Raw genomic sequence first — 27,671 nt, forward strand, 5'->3', positions numbered from 1 at the left:
GTTACTAATTGGCGTCTTATGATAATTATTTCCATAACAATAATGACATCAATGATAAAACAAAAAAATGTAAACTAGATAAAACTGCAATGCCATAAAAATACAGTACGTAGGCAAATGTATGTAAGGATAATAAAGTGGTCTAAGCTCTGTTAATTTTTTAATATACATGCTATTTATTCTTGTGAATTATAAAACACTGTTTTTTACAGCATATTTAAGGAAATCTTAAAACAGTATATATTAGATTTATATTTGAACAGCCTGTATACTCATATACCAGCATGTTTTCCACGCCATCTTCTGCCTGTAGATAAAGCTCTGACCTGAACATCGTCATCGTGTTACTCATCGAGCTCGCCACTGAACTGTTGACTCACACATGCTGCCAAGCCAATACAGCAAACATTAGCTGGAAGAGCACAGATTACAATACTCTTCAGAGATGAAGTAAACTGAAGAATAAAGCATAAAGGAATACTCTTTCAAAATGTTTTGTTTTAAAAATATAATAATACTAAAATATGATACGAGGACTGTGTTTATCAAAAGGAAAACAGACTTGAAAACAATACTGAATGCATGAAGTGCTGATTTGTTAGATTGTGTTATCACGAGTATGTTACTTTGGCTTGAACTGACATTTTGTTTCACTTCATTATTTGAATAATATGTATATATATATATTGATTGATTATTCGAAATAATCCACTTGGCCAAACACACGTTCAAAGAGTTTGTGTCATTTAGCTTTAGCACAGAAATACAGACTAAACAAACAGCTATAAATCAACCAAACGGAACAAAAATGGGCAAAACTAAACATATGATATACACAAGAGTAGAATGTATAAAAAACTGTAAATGATAATGTCAACATATAAGTCAAGCCTTTCTGTGAATAGTAAACAACACAATAGTAACAGTAAATTCATATTGAATTAATATCAAGTCAGTGGATACATCATCTTTAATTCCTGAAGAAACATTACACAATGACTCTACTGATGTTTAATAATTACAGCTAAAAAGAGACTGAAAAGAGGCTCAGTGCACTTGTTTGTGTTTGTCTCTCTTCTGCAAACAGCCAGTCAGCATCTCAGCAGTAAACACACAGAGGTGAAGCCACGGTCAGCCTTTCCGGTAGCTACATTAACCTGCTACGTAAGTTAGCTCTCTAATATGTCCTGTTTTTCACGACACACAGGCCGTATAAAGCAACATATATATAAAAGACTAACTCCTCTGAAGCTGGCTGAATAAGGCCTGTTTTTATCCCCAGCTATGTGATGGGAGCCTAGGCTAGTTAGCTAGCAGCTAACGCTAGCCTCTCTCCATCCTTGATCAATGTCACTTTAAAACCACTTAAATCTGTCCACTCTCTCACATCTGAACCATAATATGTCAGTGGATCTGCACTGGTATTGAGGTGAAACTGGTGCCATAAACAAACAGTAAAACATAAATCAAGACTCACCTTACTGTGTTTACCACTATGTCATTTTGACAGTCCGTCAGTGATATAGTCCCCTGAATGCAACTGCAGCTGCGGGATAAAGGTTCCGTTTAATGTTTGAACACAATATGAAGATTACCCAATGTTATTGATTTATTACATACTTCAAGTATAGTACATTATAGGATAGCCTACTTATGAACTCATACAGAAAAGTCCAGTCAATAGTGATAATTCAGTTAATTATCTCAACTCATGACACTATGTAATTTACTCATTCTGGAATCAGGTCACAAACATGTCACATGTTTAATTTCCCTTTAAAATTATACTTTTTCATTTAGTTAACACAATGGAAAGTACAACACAGTACAATAATAATGCACCTAATAGTTACTCCAACCTATACAGTCACACAACAACAACTAACATCAGCACCCTTGTCACATGTCATTTCATAATGTTTGTAGTCATCACAGTGGGGCATACTGATATTTGGCTTTATTAATTTATAGCAATTCTTCAAATTCTAATACCTTTTTTTCTATCATTGTATTTGTAACACTAAGACATGTATGTGTTGTTGCTGTTCTTTCTCACCACTTATGTTTCGTCTTTCACTATGTGGTATGTGTTAAGGTCATTTACTTAAATATAGGGCATTTCTATCATTTTCGTTATTTTAAAATGGGATAAAAATCACCAAAAGGCATGATCAACAACACAGTTGATAGCAGGGGGTGGTGCATTTATTTAGTCTCACAAAGAAAGGTCGTGACACACATCTTCAGAGTATAATCTGACAAAGATGGGAAAAGGACCGGAGAGTGGAGGACAAAGCAAAGGTGGAGAATAGTTTCCCCCTAATGGGCAGCTTGAAGCTGCCCCCAAACCCAAAGAGTCAGTCCAGCAGAGAGAAGCATCATTCAGAGGAAAGCAGGCATTCTCCTCAAACAGGGCTGAATCGATATGTTTAAATAAAGAGGTTTTTATTAAAAACCATATTTGTGAAACAATATTTTCCACCTCCAGCAAGACATGGAGGATTGTAAGATATGTATGAAAACTGTTTGCAGGTAGGATGTATACTTCATTGGCTGAGAAAAGCTTAAAGCATATGATGTAACGTTTTTCAAGATGGTTTGTTAGGAAAATGTTTTAATTTGATTATTTCCTATGTCAGCACACAAGACTGATTGTCGGTAGCCGCAATAAAACAAATGTCATTATCAGCTTTCACAAGCCCATCTGAGGAAACCCCTGGCCTCCTCCTCCTCCTCCTCCTCCTCCTCCTCCTCCTCCTCCTCCTCCTCCTCCTCCTGCTCCTCCTCCTGCTCCTCCTCCTCCTCCTCCTCCTCCTTTCTCTGAATGCTCTTTGTCTGAATTTGTTTCAAAAGTTCTCCCCAGTGAAGGAGAGGAGGTCCAGGCCGCTCTAATTATCTCTACTGTGTTGCTCTCTCTGCAGCAATGTTGCAGGATAATAGTCCTGCATGTCTCAGATTCCTTTAAAGGAATTTCTTCTGATTGTTATTTTACTTTTTTCAGAAATTACTTTTGAAATATTTTAAGCAAAAGTAAATTAATGGAGATAAAACATCTTATTCCAGCACTTAACATTAATTATATTTAACATAGATTTTGGTGACCACAAGCTAGAGATAACTTGAGAAAATGTGTTCTATTTTCTTTTTAAGTTGAATTTTCATTGAGTCATAATTTGACATGAGAAAAAGCATGAGTGTGCATCCAGGTATTGGTGGTTCCAGACTTCGTAGTTTGTGCAGCATTGAAGCCACATCTGAGCTTTAGAAATCCTTTTAAGCTAAGTGCCTGTGACTGGATATAGTGATTTATGCAACAAATAAGCTTCAACTTTAGGCATAAGACCACCTCTGTCCACGAGGCTCCATCATTCTCATCTAACAGCAATCACACGTCCCTCTTCCCTTGACTCATGCACTCAGTCCTCTCTGTCCTGTCAGTCTTTCCTATTTCCTTCTTTATTTTGATCATACCATCTTCTAGTGATGACTAAATTATGATTAGATTTAAGCATGTGCAGTGCTTTCATCTGTCTAGTGCGTTGTTTAATACTGCCCCCTCTAACCACTCTCAAACCGCAACCCCGACCCCCCAAACACACACAGCACAATGGCCATCTACCTCGACTCACTCAGCCACTATTGAAGAGCAGAGGGGCTGCTTGGTTCCCATGGAAACACTGCACGTGTATGTGTGTGTTTCAGTAAATGTCTCTCCCTCGATGAGATTAAGTTGTACATGTGAAAACACACAGAAGTAGGGGTTAATTTGTCTTACAAAGCATCTGCAACCTGTGTACTGCTGCATTATACACTTTAATATGGAGTAGTAATAATAACAAACCATACAGTATAACTTTTTAAGATAGTCCTAAATAAAAAACTGGCGCCCTTTGACAATTTAAACTGGTTTTTCTCACTATAATTATTTCTCCTTTTTATACTGGCCATTGAAATACCCCTTCTTTATGCATTTTCAATGAAAGTAATGGCTGATGAAATGTATTGCCCTTTTCTCTTAAATACTTGGTGTTTCCATGAGTAAATGCAGTGGGGGATAGTATCATAACATCAAATACTTATCAGAGATTTTCCATTTGAAAAAGAACTTGCACAAGTGAAGCCCTGCGTTAGCTTCAGATATACTTTATGCATTTATTTTACAGCTAACCTAGCCTCCTGCTCGCCTCACGAGGAGAGGGCTACAGAGGTCACTTCCTTCTAACTCATCACCCACAGTTTCTTTTTCATTTTTCAAACTTGTAATCTGGCTGAACTGACTTTGTGCAGCTGATGTAATTTCACACATATACAAAACACATCTAAACAGGCTGTGAAACTCCCAGATCGCCAAAACAGGTAAGTTAATGGACAAAGGACAAAATCAAATGCATTCAAATAAACCAAGGATATTCCTCTTATCACAAAAAGGCAATAAACAAACCACTGCCATTCAACAAAGACAACTTCCAGATTGACTGACTGTTAGGCTTGTAAACCAACCTGATGATATTTGTTTGGAAATGTTATTATGAAAGTGTATGTGTGTGTGTGTGTGTGTGTGTGTGTGTGTGTGTGTGTGTGTGTGTGTGTGTGTGTGTGTGTGTGTGTGTGTGTGTGTGTGTGTGTGTGTGTGTGTGTGTGTGTGTGTAGCCCTGCACCCCACGCCTCATTCACACCTAATGATCGCAGCCTCTCACTGGCAGCCATCTCTTCTTCCAGACCAAATCCAATTACCTGGGACAATAGAAACCAGCTCCAGCCTCAGGACTCCATCAGCTCCTCTGCGCTCCTGCTCCCTGCTCCGAGACTCCTGTTGGACCCCTAATCATGTCAAGGGTCCACAAGGGCCAAAAGGTACACCTGTAGACACACGCACACACAGATACAAGTACAAAGGAAAAACAGAAATACAAACATACATCGAGCCCAAATGCAAACAAAGAATACACAACTGCAACAGTCGACAAACACAGTTGTAACAAGAAAACGCGGGACAGAGAGTTAGATATCCTGTTATTTTGATGAAATACTTTTCCAAAGCTACTCACATACATTTTAATATCGTACGCATACCTTCGAAAGAAATGTGGGGTTAAGTATCTTACCCAGGGACACTTTGTTGACTTTTTAGGTATGTCAGCTATTTTACCCCTGCGCCATTGAGCAATACGAATCAAAATACTTTATTCTGAAATGGATTACGTGACAGTTGCTCCAATTACAAAAACAAATACAAAACTGTATATATAGTAAAAGAGTGAACATGTGCAATGAAAAGAAAAACAATAGTATAATAACAATAGAATAACAATATATAAGAAATGCATTCAAATGAGAAAGTATAAACAAATTAAACAACCAAGAAAAAAAGAAAAAAAATAGCACAAATGCATTGAACATGTTGCTCAATATTACACGCACACGCACACACACACACACACACACACACACACACACACACACACACACACACACACACACACACACACACGTTGTATACGAGCACAACTTTCACTTATCAAGGGCTCCATCTAGTGGAACAAATATGAAACAACAACGGTTTGAAAGATGGACTAAAAAATGTTTCCCAACAATCCTTAAAAAAATTATGTTATCCCTGAAAAAACTGAAGAAATAATCGCCTAATGACATTACATTGTGTTTCTGAAAAATCCAATGGATGCACACGTGAAAAATAAAGTCTAGCTAATTGTTTGTTGCCTTTTATTTTGAAAGTCAAAACCGGATAAGTCAGAGTTTAATCACGTGACAGTCGCTAAAGCAACATGGCGGATGCTCGTAGGATGACAGTAGACGGAGGAGAAACGCTGCGATATGCTGAATATACTTCAAAAACAAATGTCAGGAGCGATGCCGGTATAGATTCACGGCTGGTAAGTGTCTGTTTTCAAACTGAAGACATTCATTGGGTTAATTTGAATGGACCATTGTGGGTTTTACCTGTTAACGTGTGTGACGTAACCTCAATGACCGCTAAACGCACGGCTGCTTCTCACTATTTTAAACTTGCATCTTGGTCCACATTTGTTTTGGATGTTAGTTAAACACGTAAGGTTAATGCCACATAAATGTTAAATGGACTTACAGAGACAGAGACAAAGAGATGTAGAAAACGCTCTTATCGTTGCTTATATTGTCTTCTGGCTCACGCATTTAAAACAACAGTAGGCTATTGCAAGTTGTCCCCATATATTGCAGAAATAAATACTTCGGAAAAGTGTATTGTCTTTGCGTATGAAGATGTTCTGCAACTCATTGATCTCACACATTTTGTAACATAGAAATGCTCAAATATAAATATTATGCTGCATTAAACACAAACCATCAATGTGGAACTTTTATATTGTGTGATATATAGGACACATTATTTGATAAAAGTCAAAAATGTGGTTGATATTCCTAATACAATTAATTGTGATGCTCTTTTCCTTGGCTTGCTTCTACCTCCAATGTTTTGCTTCTCGTGTCTAGACTAGTTTAACTTCCCAGTGTGTTAACTGTTGGGGGTTTGTTTTGCGGACAGGGAGGGGCTCTGATTGCAGTAGGTCTTGGTGTGGCTGCTGCAGGTTTTGCAGGTAAGAATAGTTTGATATGAAATCAGTAATTTACAACATTTTCAGAAATATGTTTGTTTTTAATCAGATTCATGTGTGCTTATAATCGACAGGCCGCTATGCATTCCAGCTGTGGAAGCCTCTTGGACAAGTCTTCACTGAAACTGTCAGGAAGATGCCCACATACGGCGTGAGTAATTATTAAGCTTCCTGTAACCCTGCCTACACCCCTCTTCTGGTAAATGTAGCACCTCATACCGTTTTTAGGTTCAAACTAAAGAAATGTTGTGCCCTTGAGATACCCAACGTATATAGAGAACTCCCTGGCATTGCTTCACACTCTCTGATTTTGGGGAGTGGAAAAAAAACAAAGAGGAAGTAGAGCCAGTACTAAATGTTTTGAGAGATGTAGCTCTAATTCCTTTCTTTCCCCACAGGCTTTCTCACCATATTACAAAGGAGGTTTTGAGGGGAAGATGTCCAAACGAGAGGCCAGCCTCGTTCTTGGCATCAGGTAATGTTTTGTTTGTAAATATTTCTTAAACGTTTAACATATAAGTTAAATGTGTGTGTATTACTGCTCAGAGGTAAGGGATGATTGCTCACATTGTTGTATTTGTTTTCTTCTTTCTGTCCAGCGCAACCAGCACTAAAGTCAAGGTACGCGATGCACACCGGAAGATCATGGTTCTGAATCATCCAGATAAAGGTGAGCTGAAATTCTGAAGATGGGGGGAAAAGTAATTCAATTATATTCGTTTTTTTACCTGACTGCTTTTCTTCACAATTCTTTATTGTCACCCAGTGTCTAACTTATGTCATCTTAAAGAGTATGGTTGGTTGTGTGTGGTTATCAATACCCACATTAAAATGGGCCAAATGTTGGATAGGCCCTTGTGTAAAACAAAGCATTTATGTTACATGTTTGAAAAGCTTGTGGATGGTTGAGTTAAAGGTCAAACTTGTGTATGTGTTTGTGCAGGTGGGTCACCGTATCTCGCCGCTAAGATCAACGAGGCCAAAGACCTTTTTGACAAGGAGAACCGGCATTGAACTTCAGATTTAACGAACACTTTAAAGACTTCAATCATCTGGTGCACGATCTCAACTCGGAGGGGCTCCATCAACATCGAGGCTCCGCTTCTGGAAGCAAAAATATACATTCATGACAGTTTTCTTCTTAACTTATCTCCAACCTAATGTTTTAACATAATGAATATATAAATACATATGTAAATTGAAAGTGAAGGAGATTACCTTGAAGGGACTTGAAAGTGAATTTGTATATAAGTAAAGGCATAGGTGGGTCAACTGCATCAACCACAACATTTTGTATAGAGTTGTTTCTTTTGAAAGAACAAGATAAATATACAATACTTTAATTCCATTTTTAAACAGTTGATGTGAACATTCTTTTCTTTTTTTTTTTAAAATAAACTTGATATTATAATCCAACGTCCCTACAGTATATGTTTTTATGAGTGAATGTGCTGCAGACAAACACATTCAGACCGCAACTTCAAAACACTTCTTTATTTAGAGGATGATGTCATATGTATATATTATTGGACGGGGAGGACAGAAAGCAGGACACAGTATTTAACGGTTACACTTACAGCAGCAGTTATTGGTCGAAATACCTACAAGAAGGTTTGCTTGGAAAAAGTCAAATAAATAGAAAAAGTCTTCTATCCTGATGTCAGAGTGGATCAGAGCGAAGCGGCACAGGTTTGATGTTCATCATGAAGGCAGAGGGTTTCTATAGAGCAAGTGGTAGGAGCCTCTGGGTCCTTGGAAATGTTATGTCCAAGACAATTTCAACAAGAAACATCAAATCATTCAAACAGGAAATTAGAGTTATGTTTTGAAATCAGTTTCTCTCCTTGTTTTGTGTTTCTGATCTTTCATTGCCAAAATACTGAGCCCAAAAAAAAGGAGAAATTGTGCAAAAAAAGTTGTAAGCAGTGCTCCAATCTGTTTTTCGAGGCAGCTTCCTGAGGGTGTCCTAATCCCTGGTTGAAAAAGGCAGCGGTAAAACCACATTATCTTGTTTAAGGTGTGACAGGCTCATTGTTAATTTCCCCAAAAATGCTTGAGAAAAAGGGAACCATACCTCCCACTCTGGGAAAGATATGAAAATAATTTAAATTTCAGTTCGACTTTGGAGGAAGACTTCAAAATTTGGGTGGACTTGATCAATTTCTCCTGATAGCTTACAAGAAGACTTCACAGATATTTGGATGTTGTTTCTTGTAATTTCGCGAGGCTCTTTGGGACTTGCTGTTTTGTTCTCAAGTTTCTATACAAACAGTCTTGTAGATTAGAGTTTGTCGATAAAGCAGGTTTTTCTTTCAGCTTATTTATACAATCAGGAGAGTGTCATGTTCATCCCAGTGCTGAAAAGCCCGAACTGACAATCACAAAATGGGAAAGGACCATCGATGAAGGAAAAGGATCAGGTGGCGGCACACCTGATAAACTGCAGCTTCATGTTCTTTTAGAGGACGGAAATGAAGGGAGGCGAGGAGGTAAGAAAGGCGAGACGTCGGAGGAGGCACAGACAGAAACCTTGGTAACAATGTTAGCACCATGGAAGCTCCACCCACTGAAAGGCATGCTGGGAAAGTGGAGGCGTTTTTAGCTGTACATTAGAAGTATTCTTATCCAAACTGATTTCACAGTCGATCGTCGTCATCATCCGGAGATATGAGTATTAACGATTCCAGTATTTTTACATTTGTGAAATCTGCTGGATTGCTTGATGGTAGAACTGATGTTGAAAGGGTGCTGTTGTTTCAGGGCAGAGCGGTTCTGCTGAGCGGAGGGAAATCATCTCATCAACATGTTTATCCTTTTCAGAAGCGAGGCTGATGTAGCCTTTATATACCAGCAGACAGAAAAACCTACTGCTGCAGGGAGACGGAAGCAACCAATCGGAAGTTTAGATGGAAAATAATTCAGCAGCCCTTCGTTAACGAGCTTCATCAAGGCTGCTCAGTTGAACATCATCAGCGTTCGATTAGCAGTCCTGCGTCGCCCTCTCCAAGTCTTCATCCTGCTGCCCTGCCGCCTCCTCCTCCTCTTCCTCATCCTCTTTCTCGCTCAGTTCCTCTCCGATCACGTCCAGCCGTGCTTCCTGCCCGTTTAATACATGCTCTTCTTCCTCATCTTCCTCTTCTTCATTGTGAAGCCCCAGCTCCTGCAGCTGCAGCCGCCGCTCCTCCACCAGCAGGAGGCGCTCCCTGACGCACTCTGCTGCCGCCGCCGTGTCGCTGGGACTCCCAAAGTACTGCTCCGTCCTGAAACAACACAATGAGTCATTGAGTTTTTAACATGTGAAGTGTGTGCAGCATTGCGGCTAATCTCCCTTTAAATGGAGGAAAAACAACCATACTATCAATATTTGTATATAAACAGTGGCTCATATCACGTTTATGGGAAAGGAGTCCCTTGTAGAGACAAAACTGATTTCTTTTTTTGTTGCTTTTGCATCTTCAATTATAGAAAGAGGGATTAAGTGGAGGAAGACGGAAACCAGTGCTACCAGTGCGCTCTGATTTAAACTGACTTTCAACTCATTGTTTTGCTTTTACAGCACAGACATTTTGTTCACTTTCCCACTCTTAGAGGCTGTATTGTAAGGCAAGTTTATTTATATAGCACCTTTCAACACAAGGCAATTCAAAGTGCTTTACAGACATTTAGAGATTATCTGGGGAACATAGAAGAGCATTTAATTAGGTGAAGAGCTAAATCTTTCCGTCTATAATTGATAGAGATTGAATAAATGCTTATATTCAACAGGTAGAATCCTAATACATGTCAATGTTACCCTGTAATATCTGATGGATGTGTAAATAAGCAACTGTTTGGCCAAATAAAACACTCATTGCAGGTTTAATGGTTTAGTTGTAGTGGTAATTATTAGGGGGATGAAAAGCAGTCTGTGTGAAGATGTACCCATCGGGGAAGATAACAGGCATGGTCAGTCTGTCCAGCAGAGTTTTCCCAGAGGAGTCGACTTCATCCAGAGACTCTGAGTCGACACATTCCTGCTGTAACACCTGAAACACAGTAACAAGCCACACACTGAATTTATGCTTTCTATGTTTGTGTGGCTACAACGGTGTAAATCTGCTGCTTCTGCTGTGCAAGCACACCAACAAGTGCCCTGACAGCACATGTTATTGTTATGCTGCTACAACAGTTGACAGATAATAAAACAGTGGCCTGTCTCACCCTCTCGGCGGCGGTGTGGAAGTTCAGAGCCAGCTCCAGCCTCTGCTGTCTCTCCTCAGCGCAGACGCTGAACTGTTTCCAGATTCGGTTGAGTCTCGGCAGGGTGTCTCCGGACGAGCGTGTCGTACATCTCAGAGACTGACAGAGGACCACCGTCGCCTGCAGCAGCTGACGGCCGTAATCATAGGTGCTCTGAAGGAAGAGACAGGAAGACAGTTATTATTAGTTTTTTATCATTTCAGTATTATTTCATCCTTTTTTGTCTTCTAAAGATTATCTCCAAATACACATTTTCTTTTTAAATCACCAATATTACACCTATAATGATAGGCAGAAAATGTCAAAACAAAAATCCTCATTGGCATTTCAAACTCCGTACAGTCTTTGAACAGATCATTTAGGACACACACTTGAGGTAACATGACCAAATCTAAGCTTAAACAGTGATATATTATCAAAATGACTTACATTTACATGGTTTAATATATATATCTTCAAATATATTGTTTGCAATAACTAGATCCTATAAAAAAAAACATGACATTCTGCCCTACTAAATATAGGACTTCAAATAAATGAAAAAGAAGCCATGGTGAGTTAAGTAGAGTGGAGCAAAAAAAGTACCTAAAATTGCTTGAGGTTCATATTGTTAAATTTGAGACTCAACACAAATCATTAAACCACCTTAGCAGCATGACTAAGAGCATCTCACCTGAGCGACGTCTACAAACTTCCTGTGTTTGTCCAACATGGTCGTCGTCTCCTGAGATTCGTCCCCCAGTCTGACGTGAGTCTTCAGCAGGGCGTCCAACAGCTCGCCGAGCCACTCTACTGACTGAACACACACACGAAACATGATAATCTATTTCATACAGAAAGTATTAAGTGTGTAGCTGTTGTGTGTCCTACCTGTAAAGCATCTTCTTCGCATTTGAACAGTTGGACCATCTGTAGCATCTTCAGCCTCCTCACATCCACCATGTCCTCACACCTGCACACAGTTACACAAACTTACCACGTGGGACTGATAACTGGTTATAACACAGTGTCAATGTTTTAGAGATGCATCTTTATGACCTTAAAGTTAATGTTACAGAAATAAATGTTAATTTAAACTCTGCAGGGAACAATGTAAAGAAACAAATGCTTTGCTGCTGTTCTAGGCTTTTGGTTTTGTTTTGAAACCAAGTCGTTTGTAAAGTGTTTAATTTGTTTTATTGATTATTGATCTGAAAACAAAGTAAAGAAGGACTTATGGGAGCTATAGTTTCTAGAATTCTAGCAAAATGCATGTTGGAGTTTCCAGGTGCTAGAATCTGGTCATACAGATCAGTAGGAGATATACAGTGTATTCCATCTTTAGTCCCTCATGGCTAAGAAGGAAGGTACCTCTGCTTGCGGAGCTGCATCTCCTCCATCACACCCTGGATGTGCTGCACGTTGTCCTGCTGTTCTCCAGCTGGACTCTCCGTCTCCTCCAGGGGCCACGGAGCCTGCGTGCACATCTGCTCCATCAACTGCGCCCCCTTCTGACGCAGAGATGTTAGACCTGCCTCTGTATTGATAAAGGGAGATGTAAATATTCTTTAAAACAACAAAACATTAGTATTTTGGACGAAAAGCCTCATCAGTCAGAGCACGAACCGACAGTTTGCAGCTTCTCCTCCAACAGTTTGAGGTTTTGTTGAATTGAAGCTCCGTCAGCTGGAGCCACATCAGCACAGAGCATGCCCAGCAGACCGTCCAACAGCTGGGACAACTGCAGGGACAGACACAGAGCTTTGATTACTCAGAATACATCTGTAGCCACTTGCCCACATTCAGATTCATCCGGAAATGTTCTGGCTTTAGTTTCCTCTTTTATTGAAATAGTGTTTGTTTTTCCTAAATTTGTTTCCAGTACGAAACATCCAGTACGAACAGCAGATGATACAAAGTATGTGTGTGTTTGTGTGTGTGGGGCGTGAGTGTATGGGGTGTGTGTGTGTGTGTGTGTGTGTGTGTGTGTGTGTGTGTGTGTGTGTTACCTCCTGTGTGGTGGTGTGGAAGCCCTGTGCTGCCTGCAGGATGTTCTGTCTGCACTCCAGCTGAGCGGCCTGCTGGTAGCACACGTCGCTCAGTTGCTGCTGCAGCGCCTTCAGCTCCACCACCTCCTCCTCTTCCCCGGCACTGAGCAAGGCAGCGATCTGCTGGTTCAACTCCACGTACACTGCAAACCATTCCTGTACAAAAACACAAACAATCAGCACAATGCCTACATTTACCACCAGTCACCTAGCAGTCACATTAAACTAAAGTCCATACTACAGACAGCATCAAACTCCACTCAGAACTGTGTTGACCCCAAATCTCATTCATTCATTTGTATATGTTGTTATGTATATTTTTGATATGTTGCCTTACACTGTGCTGGCTCTCGATCTCCTCGTGTTTCTGCTGCAGAGTCTGAGCCGCCCGCATTGAGTCTCCGATCGCCTGCTGAGTCTTCAACAGCTCTGAACCTGGACCCTGCAGCCAGGTGACCACCTGAGATGAAGAAAACAGAAAACAGAAAACAGACTTAGTGATCTCTTAAAAAGGGAAGAAGATGGAGCTGCTGGTCTCTCTTTTTCACAGGGCACTTGTTTGGATCGACATTTATCTCATTGTGTTCAAAACAAATGTGTTAGAATATCTGGGTTTTTTCTGATAACAGAGTGAAAGGTACAAGCATGTGAACATTACAATGTAATATGAACAGTTAACTATGACTTACAAAAGGCACTTTGATTGAGAAACCTTCAAACAATCAAAAAGCTATAAATTCAGTTATTTCCACACGCTTTGACCAGTAAGACATGACATGTGAGCGAACCTATACAGTTTATGGAGCAAACGTGCACTAAACAAGATTCTAAAACTAAAGCAACCAATTTGATTACCACTATGACGTGTCAAAATCTCTACTGAGAGAAACTCTACGTCTGTGGACTGCAGTTCAGCAGCGCGACCAGCAGGGGGCTCTGAGGCTCTGCATGTCTCTGATGGCTGCAGATGATATCCAACATGACATCCCATCACAACATGTATTATTTCCTTTCATGGTCACTGCCCATTAATATTTGCTGTTATAAATAGTTTCTGTCAAAACCACTTTACCCGAGACTCACCCGTTTATGTTTTCCACAAATATATCAACATATTACATCATGTTTAACTGAAAAGAAAAAAGTGAAATGGAACATTGATATCCAGCTGAAGCATGTGAGGGCTAGGAATGATTTCAGATCACACAGAGCTCCTCAACTCAAAACACTGGTGCCTACATTTCCCAAAATGCCTGTGAATGTGTCCTTCGTCAGTCTCTCTCTTCCTAGTAAATGCTTTTTACACATACTGTATATGGTCTCCCTGTTCTTTTGCACGAGCATGAATGTTACCGATTGGCTGGAACAGTGCCAAACACACAATGAACAACTAGCCCACCTTGCAGATATATTCATGACAAAAAGTATATTGGATTTAAAATCTTACACTAGACCTTTGAACTTGCATTTCCACTGAGAAAGAACTGCAATTTTTTTTTTTAATTCTATAATTCAAAATGTTTATATTTTCCACAATGTTTAGAATGTTAATGAAAGCTTATTGTGAACAATCTGGGAATGTGCCTCGTTTGCTAGTTACCTCATGTCCTGTGGACTTTATATCGTTTTTTCTTTAAATGGTGTGTTTGTTCATTACAAAATGGAATCTTATTCAGTGATTTCCTTATGAGTTCACAATTGTATTATACAGTACATGAACATCTGGAACTTTCCAGATGTGTGCGTCAGTGTCATGATGTAATTGTATTTATCAGGTCAGTGACGCCTTAAAGAACAAACACAGACACACACACACAAGTATGATCCAGAACTAGGCCACCGCCAACAACCCCCCCACCCCAACCTCAACAAGCCCTTCAGGCTGTAGACCGACGTGCTGTGGTTCCCATGGCAACCCCAGGCTTATTTCCAAGACGTTGGTGTTACCCATCAGCCCCTGCGGCTGCGGGAGCCCCAGTAACTACAATATAGTCTATTTCTACTTAAGTGCTGCTCACTAACACTGTGTTTGAGGGTCAAAGGTCAAAGACTGGATGATAAAAGAATCAGAGCAAAGGACTTAAATACTGAGGGTCAAAGCTGCGTCTAAGTCTACAGATGTAAAGGTCGCATTTATACATTTCTACAATGATCGGGAACATGAACTGTAGTTTCAAGAGCTGTATTAGGAGCAGTGAACATTATAAAAGCAAGAGTTTGAGATTAGAGAAACAGACTTGGAGGAGAGTTGGATAAGGAGACTGACATATTCCAAATAGCTGTCCAATAGATATGAAGCTACAGCCAGCAGCTAACTTCAATAAAATAGATTTTGGTTGGTTCTACAGTTTGTTGTAGAGAATTGGGAAAACAAGAACACGAGCAAATAACCTTTCATTTGGGAAAAGCTGCCACAGCATAATTGTACTACTCTTGTTTCTGAATCATACACACAGAAAGTATCCACCAATTATAGTTCATTAGATAGGGATTTACATCTTGGGCAACTTGCACATTGATTTGTCTACATGTGCGAAACACAGACGGGACACAAGGGAAAAAACTAGTCTATAGCTCTGCCTAAGAGGTAAAAAAAAATCCACCTACCATTTATGTCTCAGTCATGTTTAAGTCTTGCTGAATTTTGCATAAAACAAAACAAAATCATGACACATCCCCAAAGGTTGAAAAACCTTCAAATTGAGATTCTGGCCAACAAATGAGGTTGAACTGCATGTTGACAATCATTAACAGATGGGGACCCAGGCTCACAGCTGTCCATATACCTGTTCCTGTGTGTGTGTGTGTGTGTGTGTGTGTGTGTGTGTGTGTGTGTGTGTGTGTGTGTGTGTGTGTGTGTGTGTGTGTGTGTGTGTGTGTGTGTGTGTTACCTGCATGACTTTGGCGTGGATCTCGTCCAGCTGGGTGCGCTTGTTTCGCTGCCTGCAGAGCTCCTGGTATCTGGTGTACTGCTCCCTGAGCGAGTCCAGCAGCTTCATCACCTGAGGCTGAGCCAGCAGCTCCTCGTCCATGGGACACCATGCTGGACCTGGGGGTCAAAGGTCAGAGAGAGGTCAGGCAGGAGTCCTGTGGGGGTTATAGCCCTGGACATCTTCTTATCTTTAGTCAAAATGCACAAAAAGGTACATGCTATTCAGGGAAATCAATTGCAATATTTTAAATACAACTATTTGTTAACCAAGTGATCTAGATGTCCGTCTCATAAAAAAGACGTCACCTCTACATGTATCTGACACTGAACATTGCAGCCTTACAGGATTGTTAATGCCGTTCTTAAATCATGGGCATTCATCTGCTGCTATATCAGTCTCCACTCTTCTAGATGCAGGCTTTCTACCAGATTTGAACTGGATGCTGGGGCTTGGTATCGTAAAACTAAATGCTCAAACTGGTATCGATACCAGTCCCCTTAAACTGAGCTCAACCATACAAATAGTAATTATGTGTGTACTAAAAGGATCGTATGCAGGTATTGCTTGACTGGAGAGGCTGGATTAAATGTGCTCTTGGGTTATTTTTGTCCATACCTAAAAAGGTATTGAGTACTGTTCCCTGCCCTATTGTCTGCAGAGATTATCTCCAGTTCAGACACAAGGCATTAGTGAGGTCCAACCTGATGCTGGGGGACAAGGTCAAGGTCACAGACACAGAAACAGAGGTGACTGTCACACCATCCTTAAACAGAACCTACTTGCACTAGTGTATCTGTTTTATTTGTTCTATGTCCTATATATATATATATGTTGCACTATTGGAGGAGCCTGTGAACTAAGTGTTTCATTGCCATATCTACACTGTAGCTAATGTGCAAGTGACAACTTAGCCTTGAATTGAATCAAATACTCCAGCAGTCTTTGAAGTAGCCTATTACACTGTGTCAACGTGTAGTACTCTTTGAAGTACTGAATTGCTCCAACCAGACAGATATCAGAGAAAGAAAATGGTTAAAAACAATACAGATCTATCCATCCGTCCGTCTGTCTGTGCACCATCCCAGTGACACCAGGATGATTGACAGCTGCTTCCTCACCTCCTTGTCCTCCTCCTTCCGTGCCGTTAAAGCGACGCTGCTGCAGCTCCGACAGCAGTTCGTGACCTGCAGACAGACAGAGTGTGTGGGGGGTGGTATGAGATTTAAAAGCCTGTTATGAAAGCATTTGAAACAATAATGTGTCAGTGTTTGTGTACATGCTGCAGAGGGAGGAGGGTGGTACCACAAACAAAGACTCCTTTCACCTCGGCCCAACACTCAGACACAGGCTGCTCAGTGCGGAGAACACAGCCGTCCATCATCCATCCATCATCCTTCCATCCTTCCATCCTTAGTGTCTATTTAGCTCCAGGTCTTAACCTCAGACCTCCCTCTCCCCTCCAAGAGACCCCGATAATAAGCTTGAATCCACAATTATTGCAGTCTCTACCCACAGTCCATGACCACAAGGGACAGAAGTTGTGAACACAGAAAAAGTACATAAAACTAGAAGAATCTATGCAAAAAGCTTTATATCAGCAATTTCTAAGTTTATTAAATCTGTCTTTTTTGGGCAAATGAGATCATACTTCTGTAGTTAACTTAAGGGGATAGGTTCACACAGTCTTAAAACAATTGTCAAGGGCTCCTTTGACAATAAACAGGTTATTCTGGCAGTGAGTATTTTTCCTGTTCATTAAAAGATTCCCTGCTAATGCTCTTGAACGCAAGCTACGAGGGCCATAATCCAGTGTCCCCCTTTGGTGTATTGCAATGTTTATCTGAAGCTGAAATCAGTTAGTCAAGCGGATATATTCCATAAAATCCCCTATTTGTGTGTCCCTGATACGCTGCAGTGGTGGGACGGTTTGCTGAATCTGTTTCAGACAAAATAGTAAAATTATCGTGAGTGAAAGGGACTTAAAGGAGACATGTCATGCTTTTCCGGTTATTACCCGTCCCCTTGTGTGTTATGAAGGTTTTTATGCATGTAAGCGGTGTGCAGAGTCAAAACCCTCAAAGTACACCCTGTAGCGAGTAAAACTCTAAAACAGAAAATACCTCCCCAAAACGCCTCGTTGGTGAAACCTCATTGTCCATTTTTTACTTCCTGGGTGCTGTGTCGTAGAAGCACCCAGTAGCCACGCCCAGAACTATGACGCGATACGGTCATGCGGTACCCGGAACCAAATGGGCCAATCCGTGGAGCCGTTACGTTACGTCCGCGGAGCCGTTACGTTAAGCCCCCGCTGATTGGTCCAAATTGACCAATCCACGACTTCCTCACACACACACTCAGTGCAGGCAGCTCTGCTGATTTCTCCTCCCTGGCTGCAGGCTGATAACAGACAGTTGGGATCGCGGCGAAATTCTCTCTGCAGACCCATTCTCTCTGCAGACCCATTCTCACAGCGTTTATCAACCTTTTTCTTCCTCAATATCAAGCCACACTTATTGTTTTTACTTCGGCTGTGACTTTGTGTGTGCTCAGGGTGAGTTTGGCTGTGTTTCGCTGTGTATCGCTAAACAAGGAAATCACACCTCCACGGAGCTCAGCGCGATTCACAACGTCCCGACTGGTCCCGACCAATCGGAGCACACTGTGCTCACAGGGAGAGGGGGGGGCAAGAGCTGCAGCGAGCCGTTTAGTGGAGAAAGTGAATACTGCTGAATACACATACTTTACAGAGATGCGCGAAACCAATGTGAGTTTGGAAAATTGCACAGTATTTTTCTATTTTAGTAGACCTCAACAATGGAATTATGATCAGTGGAAATGGCCATGACACCTCTCCTTTAAATGAGAGGAGATGATATTTACCAGTCTGAAGGACAGTCTCAGGGTCGAAGGATGGCAAGAGGGCGAGGTCAGCTGATCTGCAGAGGAGAGAGACATAGCTATTGATTAACTCTGTCTACTGTTTGTCAGTTTAAACTATGGGTGTGTATGTGTGTGTGTGTGGCCTAGCATTACTATACTTGTGGGGACCTAAATCTGTTTACACAGTCACGTGTGGGGACTCGCCTCCCTTATGGGGACAAAATGGAGGTCCCCACGAGGGGAATCATTAATTTTAGGGTGAAGACTTGGTTAGGTTTAGGGTTAGGGATAGGGTTAGGGTGAGGCATGTGTTGGTTATGGTTAGGATAAGTCTCCAGGAAATGCATGTAAGTCAATGTAATGTCCCCTGAAGTGATGTATACATGGTATGTGTGTGGGTTAGGGTGCATACTTGTCCTTGTCCACCGTACTGCTCTTGTCACTGTCGTTGATGATTGACAACTCGTCCAGCAATGACGTCGACTCCCTAGTGAACTTCTCAAAAACCTGACAACAAATAAAATGAAAATAAACAAGCATGCCTAGACCATAGCAACAAGCTTACCTAATTGGGCAATTAAAATATCAAATACACACGTTTATCTCAAATGAAATACTCACCAGTCTCTTGTTCAGCCAGTCGTTGTGGTCATAGTCCAAACTTCCTCCAAAGTCGTCCGTTAGCTGGCACGGTTCAATGTAACGAGTCAGCTTATTGGCCGAAACCAGGATCACCTGACAGGAAAGAGTACAATTAAAATGTTGATCATTAAGTGTAAAAGCGACAAAACAATACAAACACAGCATGAAAGAGTTTATGACGTGACAGATTAGCAGGAAAACAATCAGATATTCACAGAAAGTATGACTGTAATTTATTAAACATCTATATAATTTAGTGATTTGTGAATATGTGTTTAATCTACACTGTGAAATTAAATAATAGGTTTGAAGGACAATAAAAAACAAATCCAATTCTAGATATAGAACCTTTTATGGAAATGTTTTACTTCTCAGAAGATCCCTGTGTCCTATCTTAAAGGGGACCTATCATGCAAAATGCACTTTTGTACGTCTTTTATACATGAATATGTGTCCCCGGTGTGTCAGGGAACTCACCAAGTGTCAGAAAACACAACCCTCTCTCTTTTCCTCCGTACCCAAATCTCTAAAAACGGGGCTGCAACGGAGCTTATTATTATTTGAATTTTTCTGACGTCAGAAAAGGTGTGCTCCGCCTATATGGGCAACTCTCCACCTATCAGGGGAATGAGAGACCGCTCGAAAGCGCTGGAGACGCTGTAGTACATATGCCAGGCCTGTAAGTGGCGCTGTAGTCTGCCACAAAAGCAGAATCAGCCCTTGCAAAAACAGGGCTGGAAAAGAGCAAATAGAGCGAAATGAGGCACGGCTAAAATGCATGATCTGTTTGGCATTTTGAAAAAGAAACTTCACAGACATGTTTTATAAAAGGTATGGCCCTACAATATACGTTTCAAATATAGCATGATAGGTCCACTTTAACTAATGGTTTACATATCAAAGGTTTTTAGTGACCTCTACGTATGATTCATTCTTCAAATGATTCATATCTGCCCAGATATATTAATATTGATGACATGTAGGGGGAAATCTTTCAGAACCATTCTTCCTGCATGATTTAATATACTAACACATATTTAATGTTGGATGGGTAGTCATAATGGCTAACGTTGGACAATGGTTGCTTTTAAGTCTGCAATTTATGCTTCCTTGCCTCTATGTCCTCCAGCCAAGTGACCCAAAAACTGAGGTCTGAAATCATGTTTATGGGGAAACCGCTTCTTATTATGTCAAACTCTGAGACGCCCAGACGCCACGAAGGATCTATAATTGGTGTAATTGGAGTGGCAGTAATATGGGTGCCAGTAGGGCTGGGCGATATGGGCATCATATGAAATCACAGTTGTTTTCTTAGTTTTGACATTTGATATAAAAATATTTGAACATTTTTAGTTTTCCAGCGCAGATTTCAAAGTGTAATGACACAGGCTTTTATGTTGCGTTGTCATGAGATATTGAAATCCAATTGGAGTGTTTATTTTCCAATTGATTTGTGTATTTGATGTTGCTATAGTAAAAATCCATACTTTAGCATGAATCTATGACTGTAAAACTTAAAATTCTGTATTCCTCCTAACCCTAGGGTTCAGGTCCTTTTCTTTAACACTGTTACAGATATATGAAGGTTGAGTGCTGCTGTGCATAAAGAGTCCTGTGTCTACAAAGCAGTTCCTTTAGCGGCAGAAAGAGTCATGAGGGAGGTGAGGATCCCATGCATGAAGCTGTAATGCACCTCAGGCACGTCACCTCTGGAGCGCTGCTATTGGCCGGTTCAGTATTTCAGGAAGGGAGACATAATTATAGCCCCTTGTTTTCTTAAGACCTAGGAGTCACTGCAGTCAGCAATAAAGAAGCACACAGAGACTCCTTTAAACTCAGTTTCTTCTAGTTCTTTCTAGGTTTTGACATGTAAAACAAAGGTTAAGTGTTCTTCTTTCTTAGATGTTTTATACCAGCTGTTCATACCAGTGCTGATCACAGATTTATTATCTAGAGTTGCTTCAGTCTACGTTGCAGAATAAGTTATTGGCTCACAAGACAAACTTTCTTGTTGTTTCTCAGAGCAATTCTAAATCTGGACATAGAGCGTTCAATGGTCATGAACAGCCGGCGAGTTGATCTGAGGTTTTACAACAAAAACAAACATCTAAGTTTCCCTTAAAATTAAGGCATTTAAACATACTGTATGTTTTTTTCCCTTCATATTATCTTTACTTTGAACTGCACTTGTATAAAAGGTTGCTTTGCAAATAAACTTGGATAGTCAGACAGCTGGCAGTGAGCCGGTTTCTAGCTGTCAGCAGATGCTGTCACAGGAATTGGACTTGTATGCGTGTGTGTTTATTTAAATGTAAGGTAAGACTTTAGAGCAGCTGTATGCCACACACCCCTCTGTGACATCCACACACACACACACACACACACTCCATAGTTGGGATGAGTCACATTTCAACACTGGAATCTCGGTGTGTGTGTGTGTGTGTGTGTGTGTGGTGACCACTCAAACTGATTTAAATAACAACCTCAATCTGAGCACATGATTGATCACATTTCATCTTTCAAAAGATATATATCGTTGAATTAATCATAAAACTTAACATTAACGCTTTTGATTACTTTTGTACCGCTACCTTTTTTTTAATGAAATTAAATGTTTCTCTTTTAAAAAGGAGTGTTTAAAAAAGCTCTATATAAATAAAAAGTATTATTATTATTATTATGTCCTTGAAAGCACCATCAGGGACAGTCTTCGTAACAGTCTCTGCTCTCAGCACACAATGAGAACTCTACATTGACTTGAAATGAATAAAGTAATCTAAATGTTGCCTGAGATGGATTATCTATAATGAGCAGCAACTTTCAAGTTGCTTCACACCCACTAACTTGCTCCAGTTACCGTGGCAACAACTATTGAGCCAACATGGCTGTGGAAATCTGGGTCACAGCGACTCCTGATCTCCGTCGGTAAAACCATCTGTTGTAATAGAGGAGGCGGATTTGCCGACAATCACACAGACACACACACGGACACACACACACACTCCATCGACCCTGGCTCAGGTTTCCAGCAGCACTCAGGACAGTTAATGGTGTTCAAGGTTATCATAACTGGCTCACTCTGTCTCGGATTGATATCAAGTAACAAATACAATTCCGGTATTTGTGTGTGTGTAGATGTGTGTTTGGGTGTGTTGGACCAAACAGACGGTCTGTTTGTCTCTTAGGTTGTATCAAAGCTAGAATAAGAACTGGGTTCTTCAAACTGCTTCTCTCCATGACAGCAGGCTGTTCATCTCGCCTTCAGTGAGTCTGTTCAGAACTGCAATAAAACACCAAAACGTTGCCAAAACAGTTCTCAGCAACTTGTTAAGACACGGGAAAAGCTGAAATAAGTTGAAAGAAGCATTGGAACAAATGCCTATTTTGGGTCAGGCTTGTGTGCTTTTCAGCATGCACCTGGATTCAGCCTGTGATAATATGAAAGACATTTAAAAATATCAGCTCCACTATTTCCATTTATGTATATCCCAAAGTAGCAAACTTAGCTGCAAAGAATTCAAGTAGTTGTTGAGGTTTCACATCTGGATATAAATGACAAACCAGCCCGTCGCTGGCCTAAATGTCATACTAGCATTCCTGAATCTTTTTTATTAGATAGTGTATATCTGGGATGTCACAGCTTGTAAAACACTGTGGAAACACAGAGACAAACCTCACACTCAAGCCTCACATTGGTTAATAAAAGTTATAATTATTGATGGCCCCATGTTGCATATGTTTAAGTCCCAACGGTCCCAACAGAGGGAAAAGCAACCAAAACAATTTAATGTTGATCAGAGATACTTTTCTGACTGTACCTGAGCTCATTACAGCTATAATATATTAACAAATGTTGAAAGATGTTCCACAGACTGGGAAAACCTCTGAGAATGTGCCTTTCGCAGTCTGGAAAAACAACACCACAAAGACCTCTAACTCCTATCAGTTACCTCTCAACACGAGAGCAGGCGCTCAGTGAATGAAAAGGAAACTTGAAACAGTATAGCGTAAACCAGCTCAGAAACTCACCTCAAAGCCCAGGCGGTCTTTCTCTTTCCAGAAGCAGAAGTGCGTGACCTTTTTATCCCAGAATTCATCTGGCTTCACCACGCAGACCAGCGACACCTCGGCAGGGATCACATTCTGAAACAACATCAATAGCATTAGCATCCTCAGCTTTAAAACATCCCGATAATGTAATAAAGTCATTTATTGGATCCATATTATGGGTTTGTACCTGCAACATGAGCACCACAGTCTTCACGATGTTCCACTGAGACTTTCGTCCGTCCACGATAACGGTGAAACCTCGAGCTTTACACTTTACACTGAGAGAAAACATTTTATAATACAAGGATATTAATTAAACTATGAAACACACACACACACACACACACACACACACACACACACACACACACACACACACACACACACACACACACACACACACACACACACACACACACACACACACACACACACACACACACACACACACACACACACACACACACACACACACACACACACACACACACACACACACACACACACACACACACACACACACACACACACAACACACACACACACACACACACACACACACACACACACACACACACACACACACACACTTTCTTGTTCATGCAGTATTTGGGTTGCCCATGGAAACTGATTTAAAGTGTAAGAGTTTGTTTGTGTCTTCTGAATGTGTACATCTCTTACAGACTTATATTTGTCTTGTTTTTATGAAGCCCAGTATAATCTAAAGGCGTTTTAAACAGCTTTGATAACATGTTCTGGAAGAAAAACATTCCTGACAACGCATTAACGAGTTTGAAAAGCTTGCGTTGACATTTTTACTGCAGACATTTAACATAAAGTGAATCATCTGACTAGCTGCCAAAAATTACGACTGCCAGAGCCCGTCATGATGTGGAGCTCAAGAAAAGGACTTAGGAATACAAACAACCAGAGGCATCGTTCTGACAACAGGAGACAGAGAATGTGTGTCACTTGAAAACAAAATATGTTGTGATTTATTAGAAGTGTTTTATAGTTTCATTTGAGAAAAGTCTTCAAAAGGATGCAGCCTTTTTGTCCCCGACAGGACTAGTCTGAAAGTGTTGTATCCTCAAAAAACAGCTGTTGGAAGGGGAGGGGTTATCTTATAATCAGAGTCCCCTCATATTAGAGCCAATACGATAAAAACCAAGTTGTGATAATCTGGAATCATCTTTTAAGCCTTTTACAGTTACAGAGAACATACTGGATTTAAACACTGCGGCCAAGATACAGAGAAGATCCAGCAGCTCCTCAGTGACAGGAGGTCGACTCCAAACAGTTCCAGAGACATTAAAACTGAGATGAAATATTTTGTTAACAGAGACTTACTACCAGAGTGTCACTGCCGTGTGTGTGTGTGTGTGTGTGTGTGTGTGTGTGTGTGTGTTGTGTGTGTGTGTGTGTGTGTGTGTGTGTGTGTGTGTGTGTGTGTGTGTGTGTGTACCTGGGGATGCTGAGCAGGTAGTCCAGTGTGGCGCTGAGCTCCTCCATGCTGGTCTGATCTGAGCTGAGAGGGATGGTCAAGATCAGACCACTGCGCCGGTCTTTCCCCCCTAAAGAGATACAGAACACCATGAATTAAGTTTTTTAAGACACCAATTATTGATTGAAGCAGGGTATTTCTGTAAATAAAAACAGGTTTGAATTTTGGAACCGATAACATCTATGCTTTTTCAATACATTTAGAGTATCTGACGTCCCAGCACTCTGGATCTAGGGGGATCTTTAGATCACACATCGAAAAACAACCCTTCAGAGCCACGATTGGAGTTACACCAATAATATAATACTAACAACATGAGTGAAGCCTTAGCATAATCTGCAACTGTTCAGAAATACCAGCTTTAAATGGAATGAATAGAAATGCAAAACAATTGAGAAAAGATTTGAATGTTGTGTGTATGTTTTACCTGACAGAAACGCCAGCTTCTTCTTGAGGAGGGGGAGCATGGTGGTCGCTTCCGCATTTACCTTGGACATCTGACACACATACAAAAGGCTTCTTAAAGGAAAGGTTTACATTTCTTTAACTATCAATTTAAGTGATCATATCACAGTTAGAAATGCCAGTGTTAGTTACTGCTAAGATGCAAATACGTTGTAGGTCAAAAGGAGTATAGCAGCCTTATAATAAGAGATACATAAACTATAAATGGGTCCCTAATACACACTGTAGCAGCACAGATAAACCACAGTCCCCAGCAGTGGTATTATAGGAATATTATGTAGAGCTCAGCTCAGTGATTTTCCATAAGGATTTTCTGTCCTCTGGCACTTCTCCCAGCAGATCAGTCTGTTTCATCAGAGCCGTCAGTGAGTTTGCATTTCTGTTGATTTATTGTGATTTTAGTGAAATAATCATCAGATTAAGTGGTGATGAAATAATTGTTAGTTGCAACTCTAGTTTGAATTTGAAAGCAATGCAGAAATGTTTCTATTTTTACAGATACGTATGTTTCTGACTTCTCTCTGTACTTGGTTTGAATTACTAGTGTTTTCATTTGTATCATTCAATAATATAATCTGGTTTATGAACAGTATAGTTTCTTATACAACGCTCTGAAAGTTAGAAGACAGGCGAGCTGTTTTCCCCTGTTTTACGTCTTTATGCTAAGCTAAGAGCTTCATATTTAACAACAGACATTTAAACCTCTTTTTGTTATACTTTATTTCTTACTATGTGCTTGATACATTATACATTGTATACGTGTATACTTAATGTATTTAATTATTAATAATATAAAAATCCTAATCTTATCCTGACACACTTTTGTGTGACAAAGCGATTGAAGCAGTGCATGTTAGATGATTTAGCACAAATCAAAAACTAATCCCCTTATTTGGAGTCCATGGCCTTCGTGTTTGTAGTGTTTCGTTTTCCAATCATTTTTAAAGCTCCGTTTTACTTCATGCCTCTGAAAACCAGAGTCAAACAAAAGTTGCCAAAGTGTTGTTTATTTCACAAAAGTAAGTATTTTTGTGTACGTCCTCTTCTCAATGAGTTTAAGTGTCTGATCTTTTGAAAAGCTTTTACAAGCTTAAAATAGTAACCTCCTATTAAGTTACAAGCAATGCAGTCTGTGGTGGGCTAATGCATGTGTTTTAGAGTAGTTTATGTTAATTATTATAATTCTGTATGACATACTTGTTTGTGCTATGTAGGAACCTACTTTGTAAAAATAATGACCTACATTAGGAAACATAATAAACTCTCTTAAAAGATGTCACATTATAAAGTGCAGCAATCACTATTTAGCCATGTTTAAAATTAAATATGAGGAGAATCGTTTACTTTATGTTGCCCATCACATCTGAAGAGCCACACCCCCAGAAGAAGCAGAGTATTTTAGACTTAAGTTATTATTTATTAATAACAAATGTTTTTCCTCCAGAAAGTTTAACTCTAAATGTCACTTTTCTGGTCAGAAACATTTGATGTAATAGCGAATACACAAATCCAATAGAAATCCACGTTTTCATGGAGTTAAATATTTCGTAATGTTTACTTATTTGAATTGTTGTTTTTGACTATTCAGCTAAACTGAAATCCCATTATTTGGGACACGTTCCCATCATCATCCCTACTCCCACATTAGTAATAGGGGAATATTGGAAGTATTTAGGATGATGAATGACCCCCACTGCAGCACCAGTCCTGCAGCAGGCTTCATCCTCCTCTTCCTCCTCTTCCTCCCCAGCCTGCCTGCGGCCTCGCTGCAGCTGCAGGACGGCCCGGTTGGGCTCGGTTGGTCTCGGCCTGGTTCGGCTCGGCCCACAGACACAATGACCTACATTCAGCAGCTGCGGGCTGCGGGCTGCGGCTCAAACCTCCCTCACCTTAAACCTCAATCCACTCCGTATAGACAACTTTGGGATCCATCATCTATCAGCATTGATCAGTCGCATTTTCTTACCTTTCAGTCAAATCTGCAGCATTATCCTGTCCCGATTTTTACTCCACGTCCTCCTCCTTTTTTTCCCTCCCGTGTCTCTTCTCCTCCCCAATAGCTCTTCCTCTCCTCTTCCTCCCCCTCTTCCTCTCCGTTTTGGTTTATCAGGAGATATTCAATCTATTTTCAATTGAACACTGAAGACATCAGTTTGCTCTGCGTTGGTTTTGAACAACAGTGGAAACACAGGGAGCAGGCGGTTGGGTTTGCTGCTCTGCGCAGACTCAGTAAAGCTCATAAAAAGAAGACGACTTCCGGTCAAGGGACATTCAAAATAAAAGCTTGAAGGTTTCTTAACTTTTGCTTTCATTAAAG

At 40.4% G+C, this 27,671-nt stretch overlaps 3 protein-coding genes across 5 annotated transcripts in view; 1 reads left to right on the forward strand and 2 right to left on the reverse strand.

The window, feature by feature from the left end:
• Positions 1-4,944, reverse strand: part of plekhm3 (pleckstrin homology domain containing, family M, member 3) — a 57,535-nt gene extending 52,591 nt beyond the window's left edge. For 2 of the 3 annotated variants that reach the window (XR_004568689.1, XR_004568688.1), the window contains exons 1-2: positions 4,735-4,944; positions 1,478-1,546 (exon numbers count right to left, since the gene is read on the reverse strand). The gene's annotated coding sequence lies outside the window, so the exon portion shown is untranslated. The remainder of the gene's footprint in view (positions 1-1,477; positions 1,547-4,734) is intronic. The other variant, XM_034213364.1, reaches the window with a different exon arrangement.
• Positions 4,945-5,763: 819 nt separating this feature from the next.
• Positions 5,764-8,030, forward strand: dnajc15 (DnaJ (Hsp40) homolog, subfamily C, member 15). The gene is made up of 6 exons (XM_034213336.1): positions 5,764-5,894; positions 6,545-6,596; positions 6,689-6,765; positions 7,013-7,089; positions 7,214-7,284; positions 7,558-8,030. Exons 1-6 carry the CDS (start codon positions 5,787-5,789, stop codon positions 7,626-7,628), a joined length of 456 nt encoding a protein of 151 aa, XP_034069227.1. The 5' UTR covers positions 5,764-5,786; the 3' UTR covers positions 7,629-8,030.
• Positions 8,031-8,088: 58 nt separating this feature from the next.
• On the reverse strand, positions 8,089-27,574 carry sestd1 (SEC14 and spectrin domains 1). The gene is made up of 19 exons (XM_034213334.1): positions 27,321-27,574; positions 25,317-25,386; positions 24,851-24,959; positions 23,573-23,663; positions 23,365-23,478; positions 19,315-19,428; positions 19,106-19,200; positions 18,694-18,749; positions 16,932-16,997; positions 15,772-15,929; positions 13,218-13,340; positions 12,842-13,036; positions 12,459-12,573; positions 12,204-12,369; positions 11,724-11,805; positions 11,527-11,649; positions 10,815-11,006; positions 10,536-10,639; positions 8,089-9,874 (listed from the first exon to the last, which is right to left on the reverse strand). Exons 2-19 carry the CDS (start codon positions 25,384-25,386, stop codon positions 9,595-9,597), a joined length of 2,253 nt encoding a protein of 750 aa, XP_034069225.1. The 5' UTR covers positions 27,321-27,574; the 3' UTR covers positions 8,089-9,594.
• Between the last annotated feature and the right edge of the window lie 97 nt (positions 27,575-27,671).

Source organism: Gymnodraco acuticeps, unplaced genomic scaffold (assembly GCF_902827175.1).
Source record: "Gymnodraco acuticeps unplaced genomic scaffold, fGymAcu1.1, whole genome shotgun sequence".
Lineage (NCBI taxonomy): Eukaryota > Metazoa > Chordata > Actinopteri > Perciformes > Bathydraconidae > Gymnodraco > Gymnodraco acuticeps.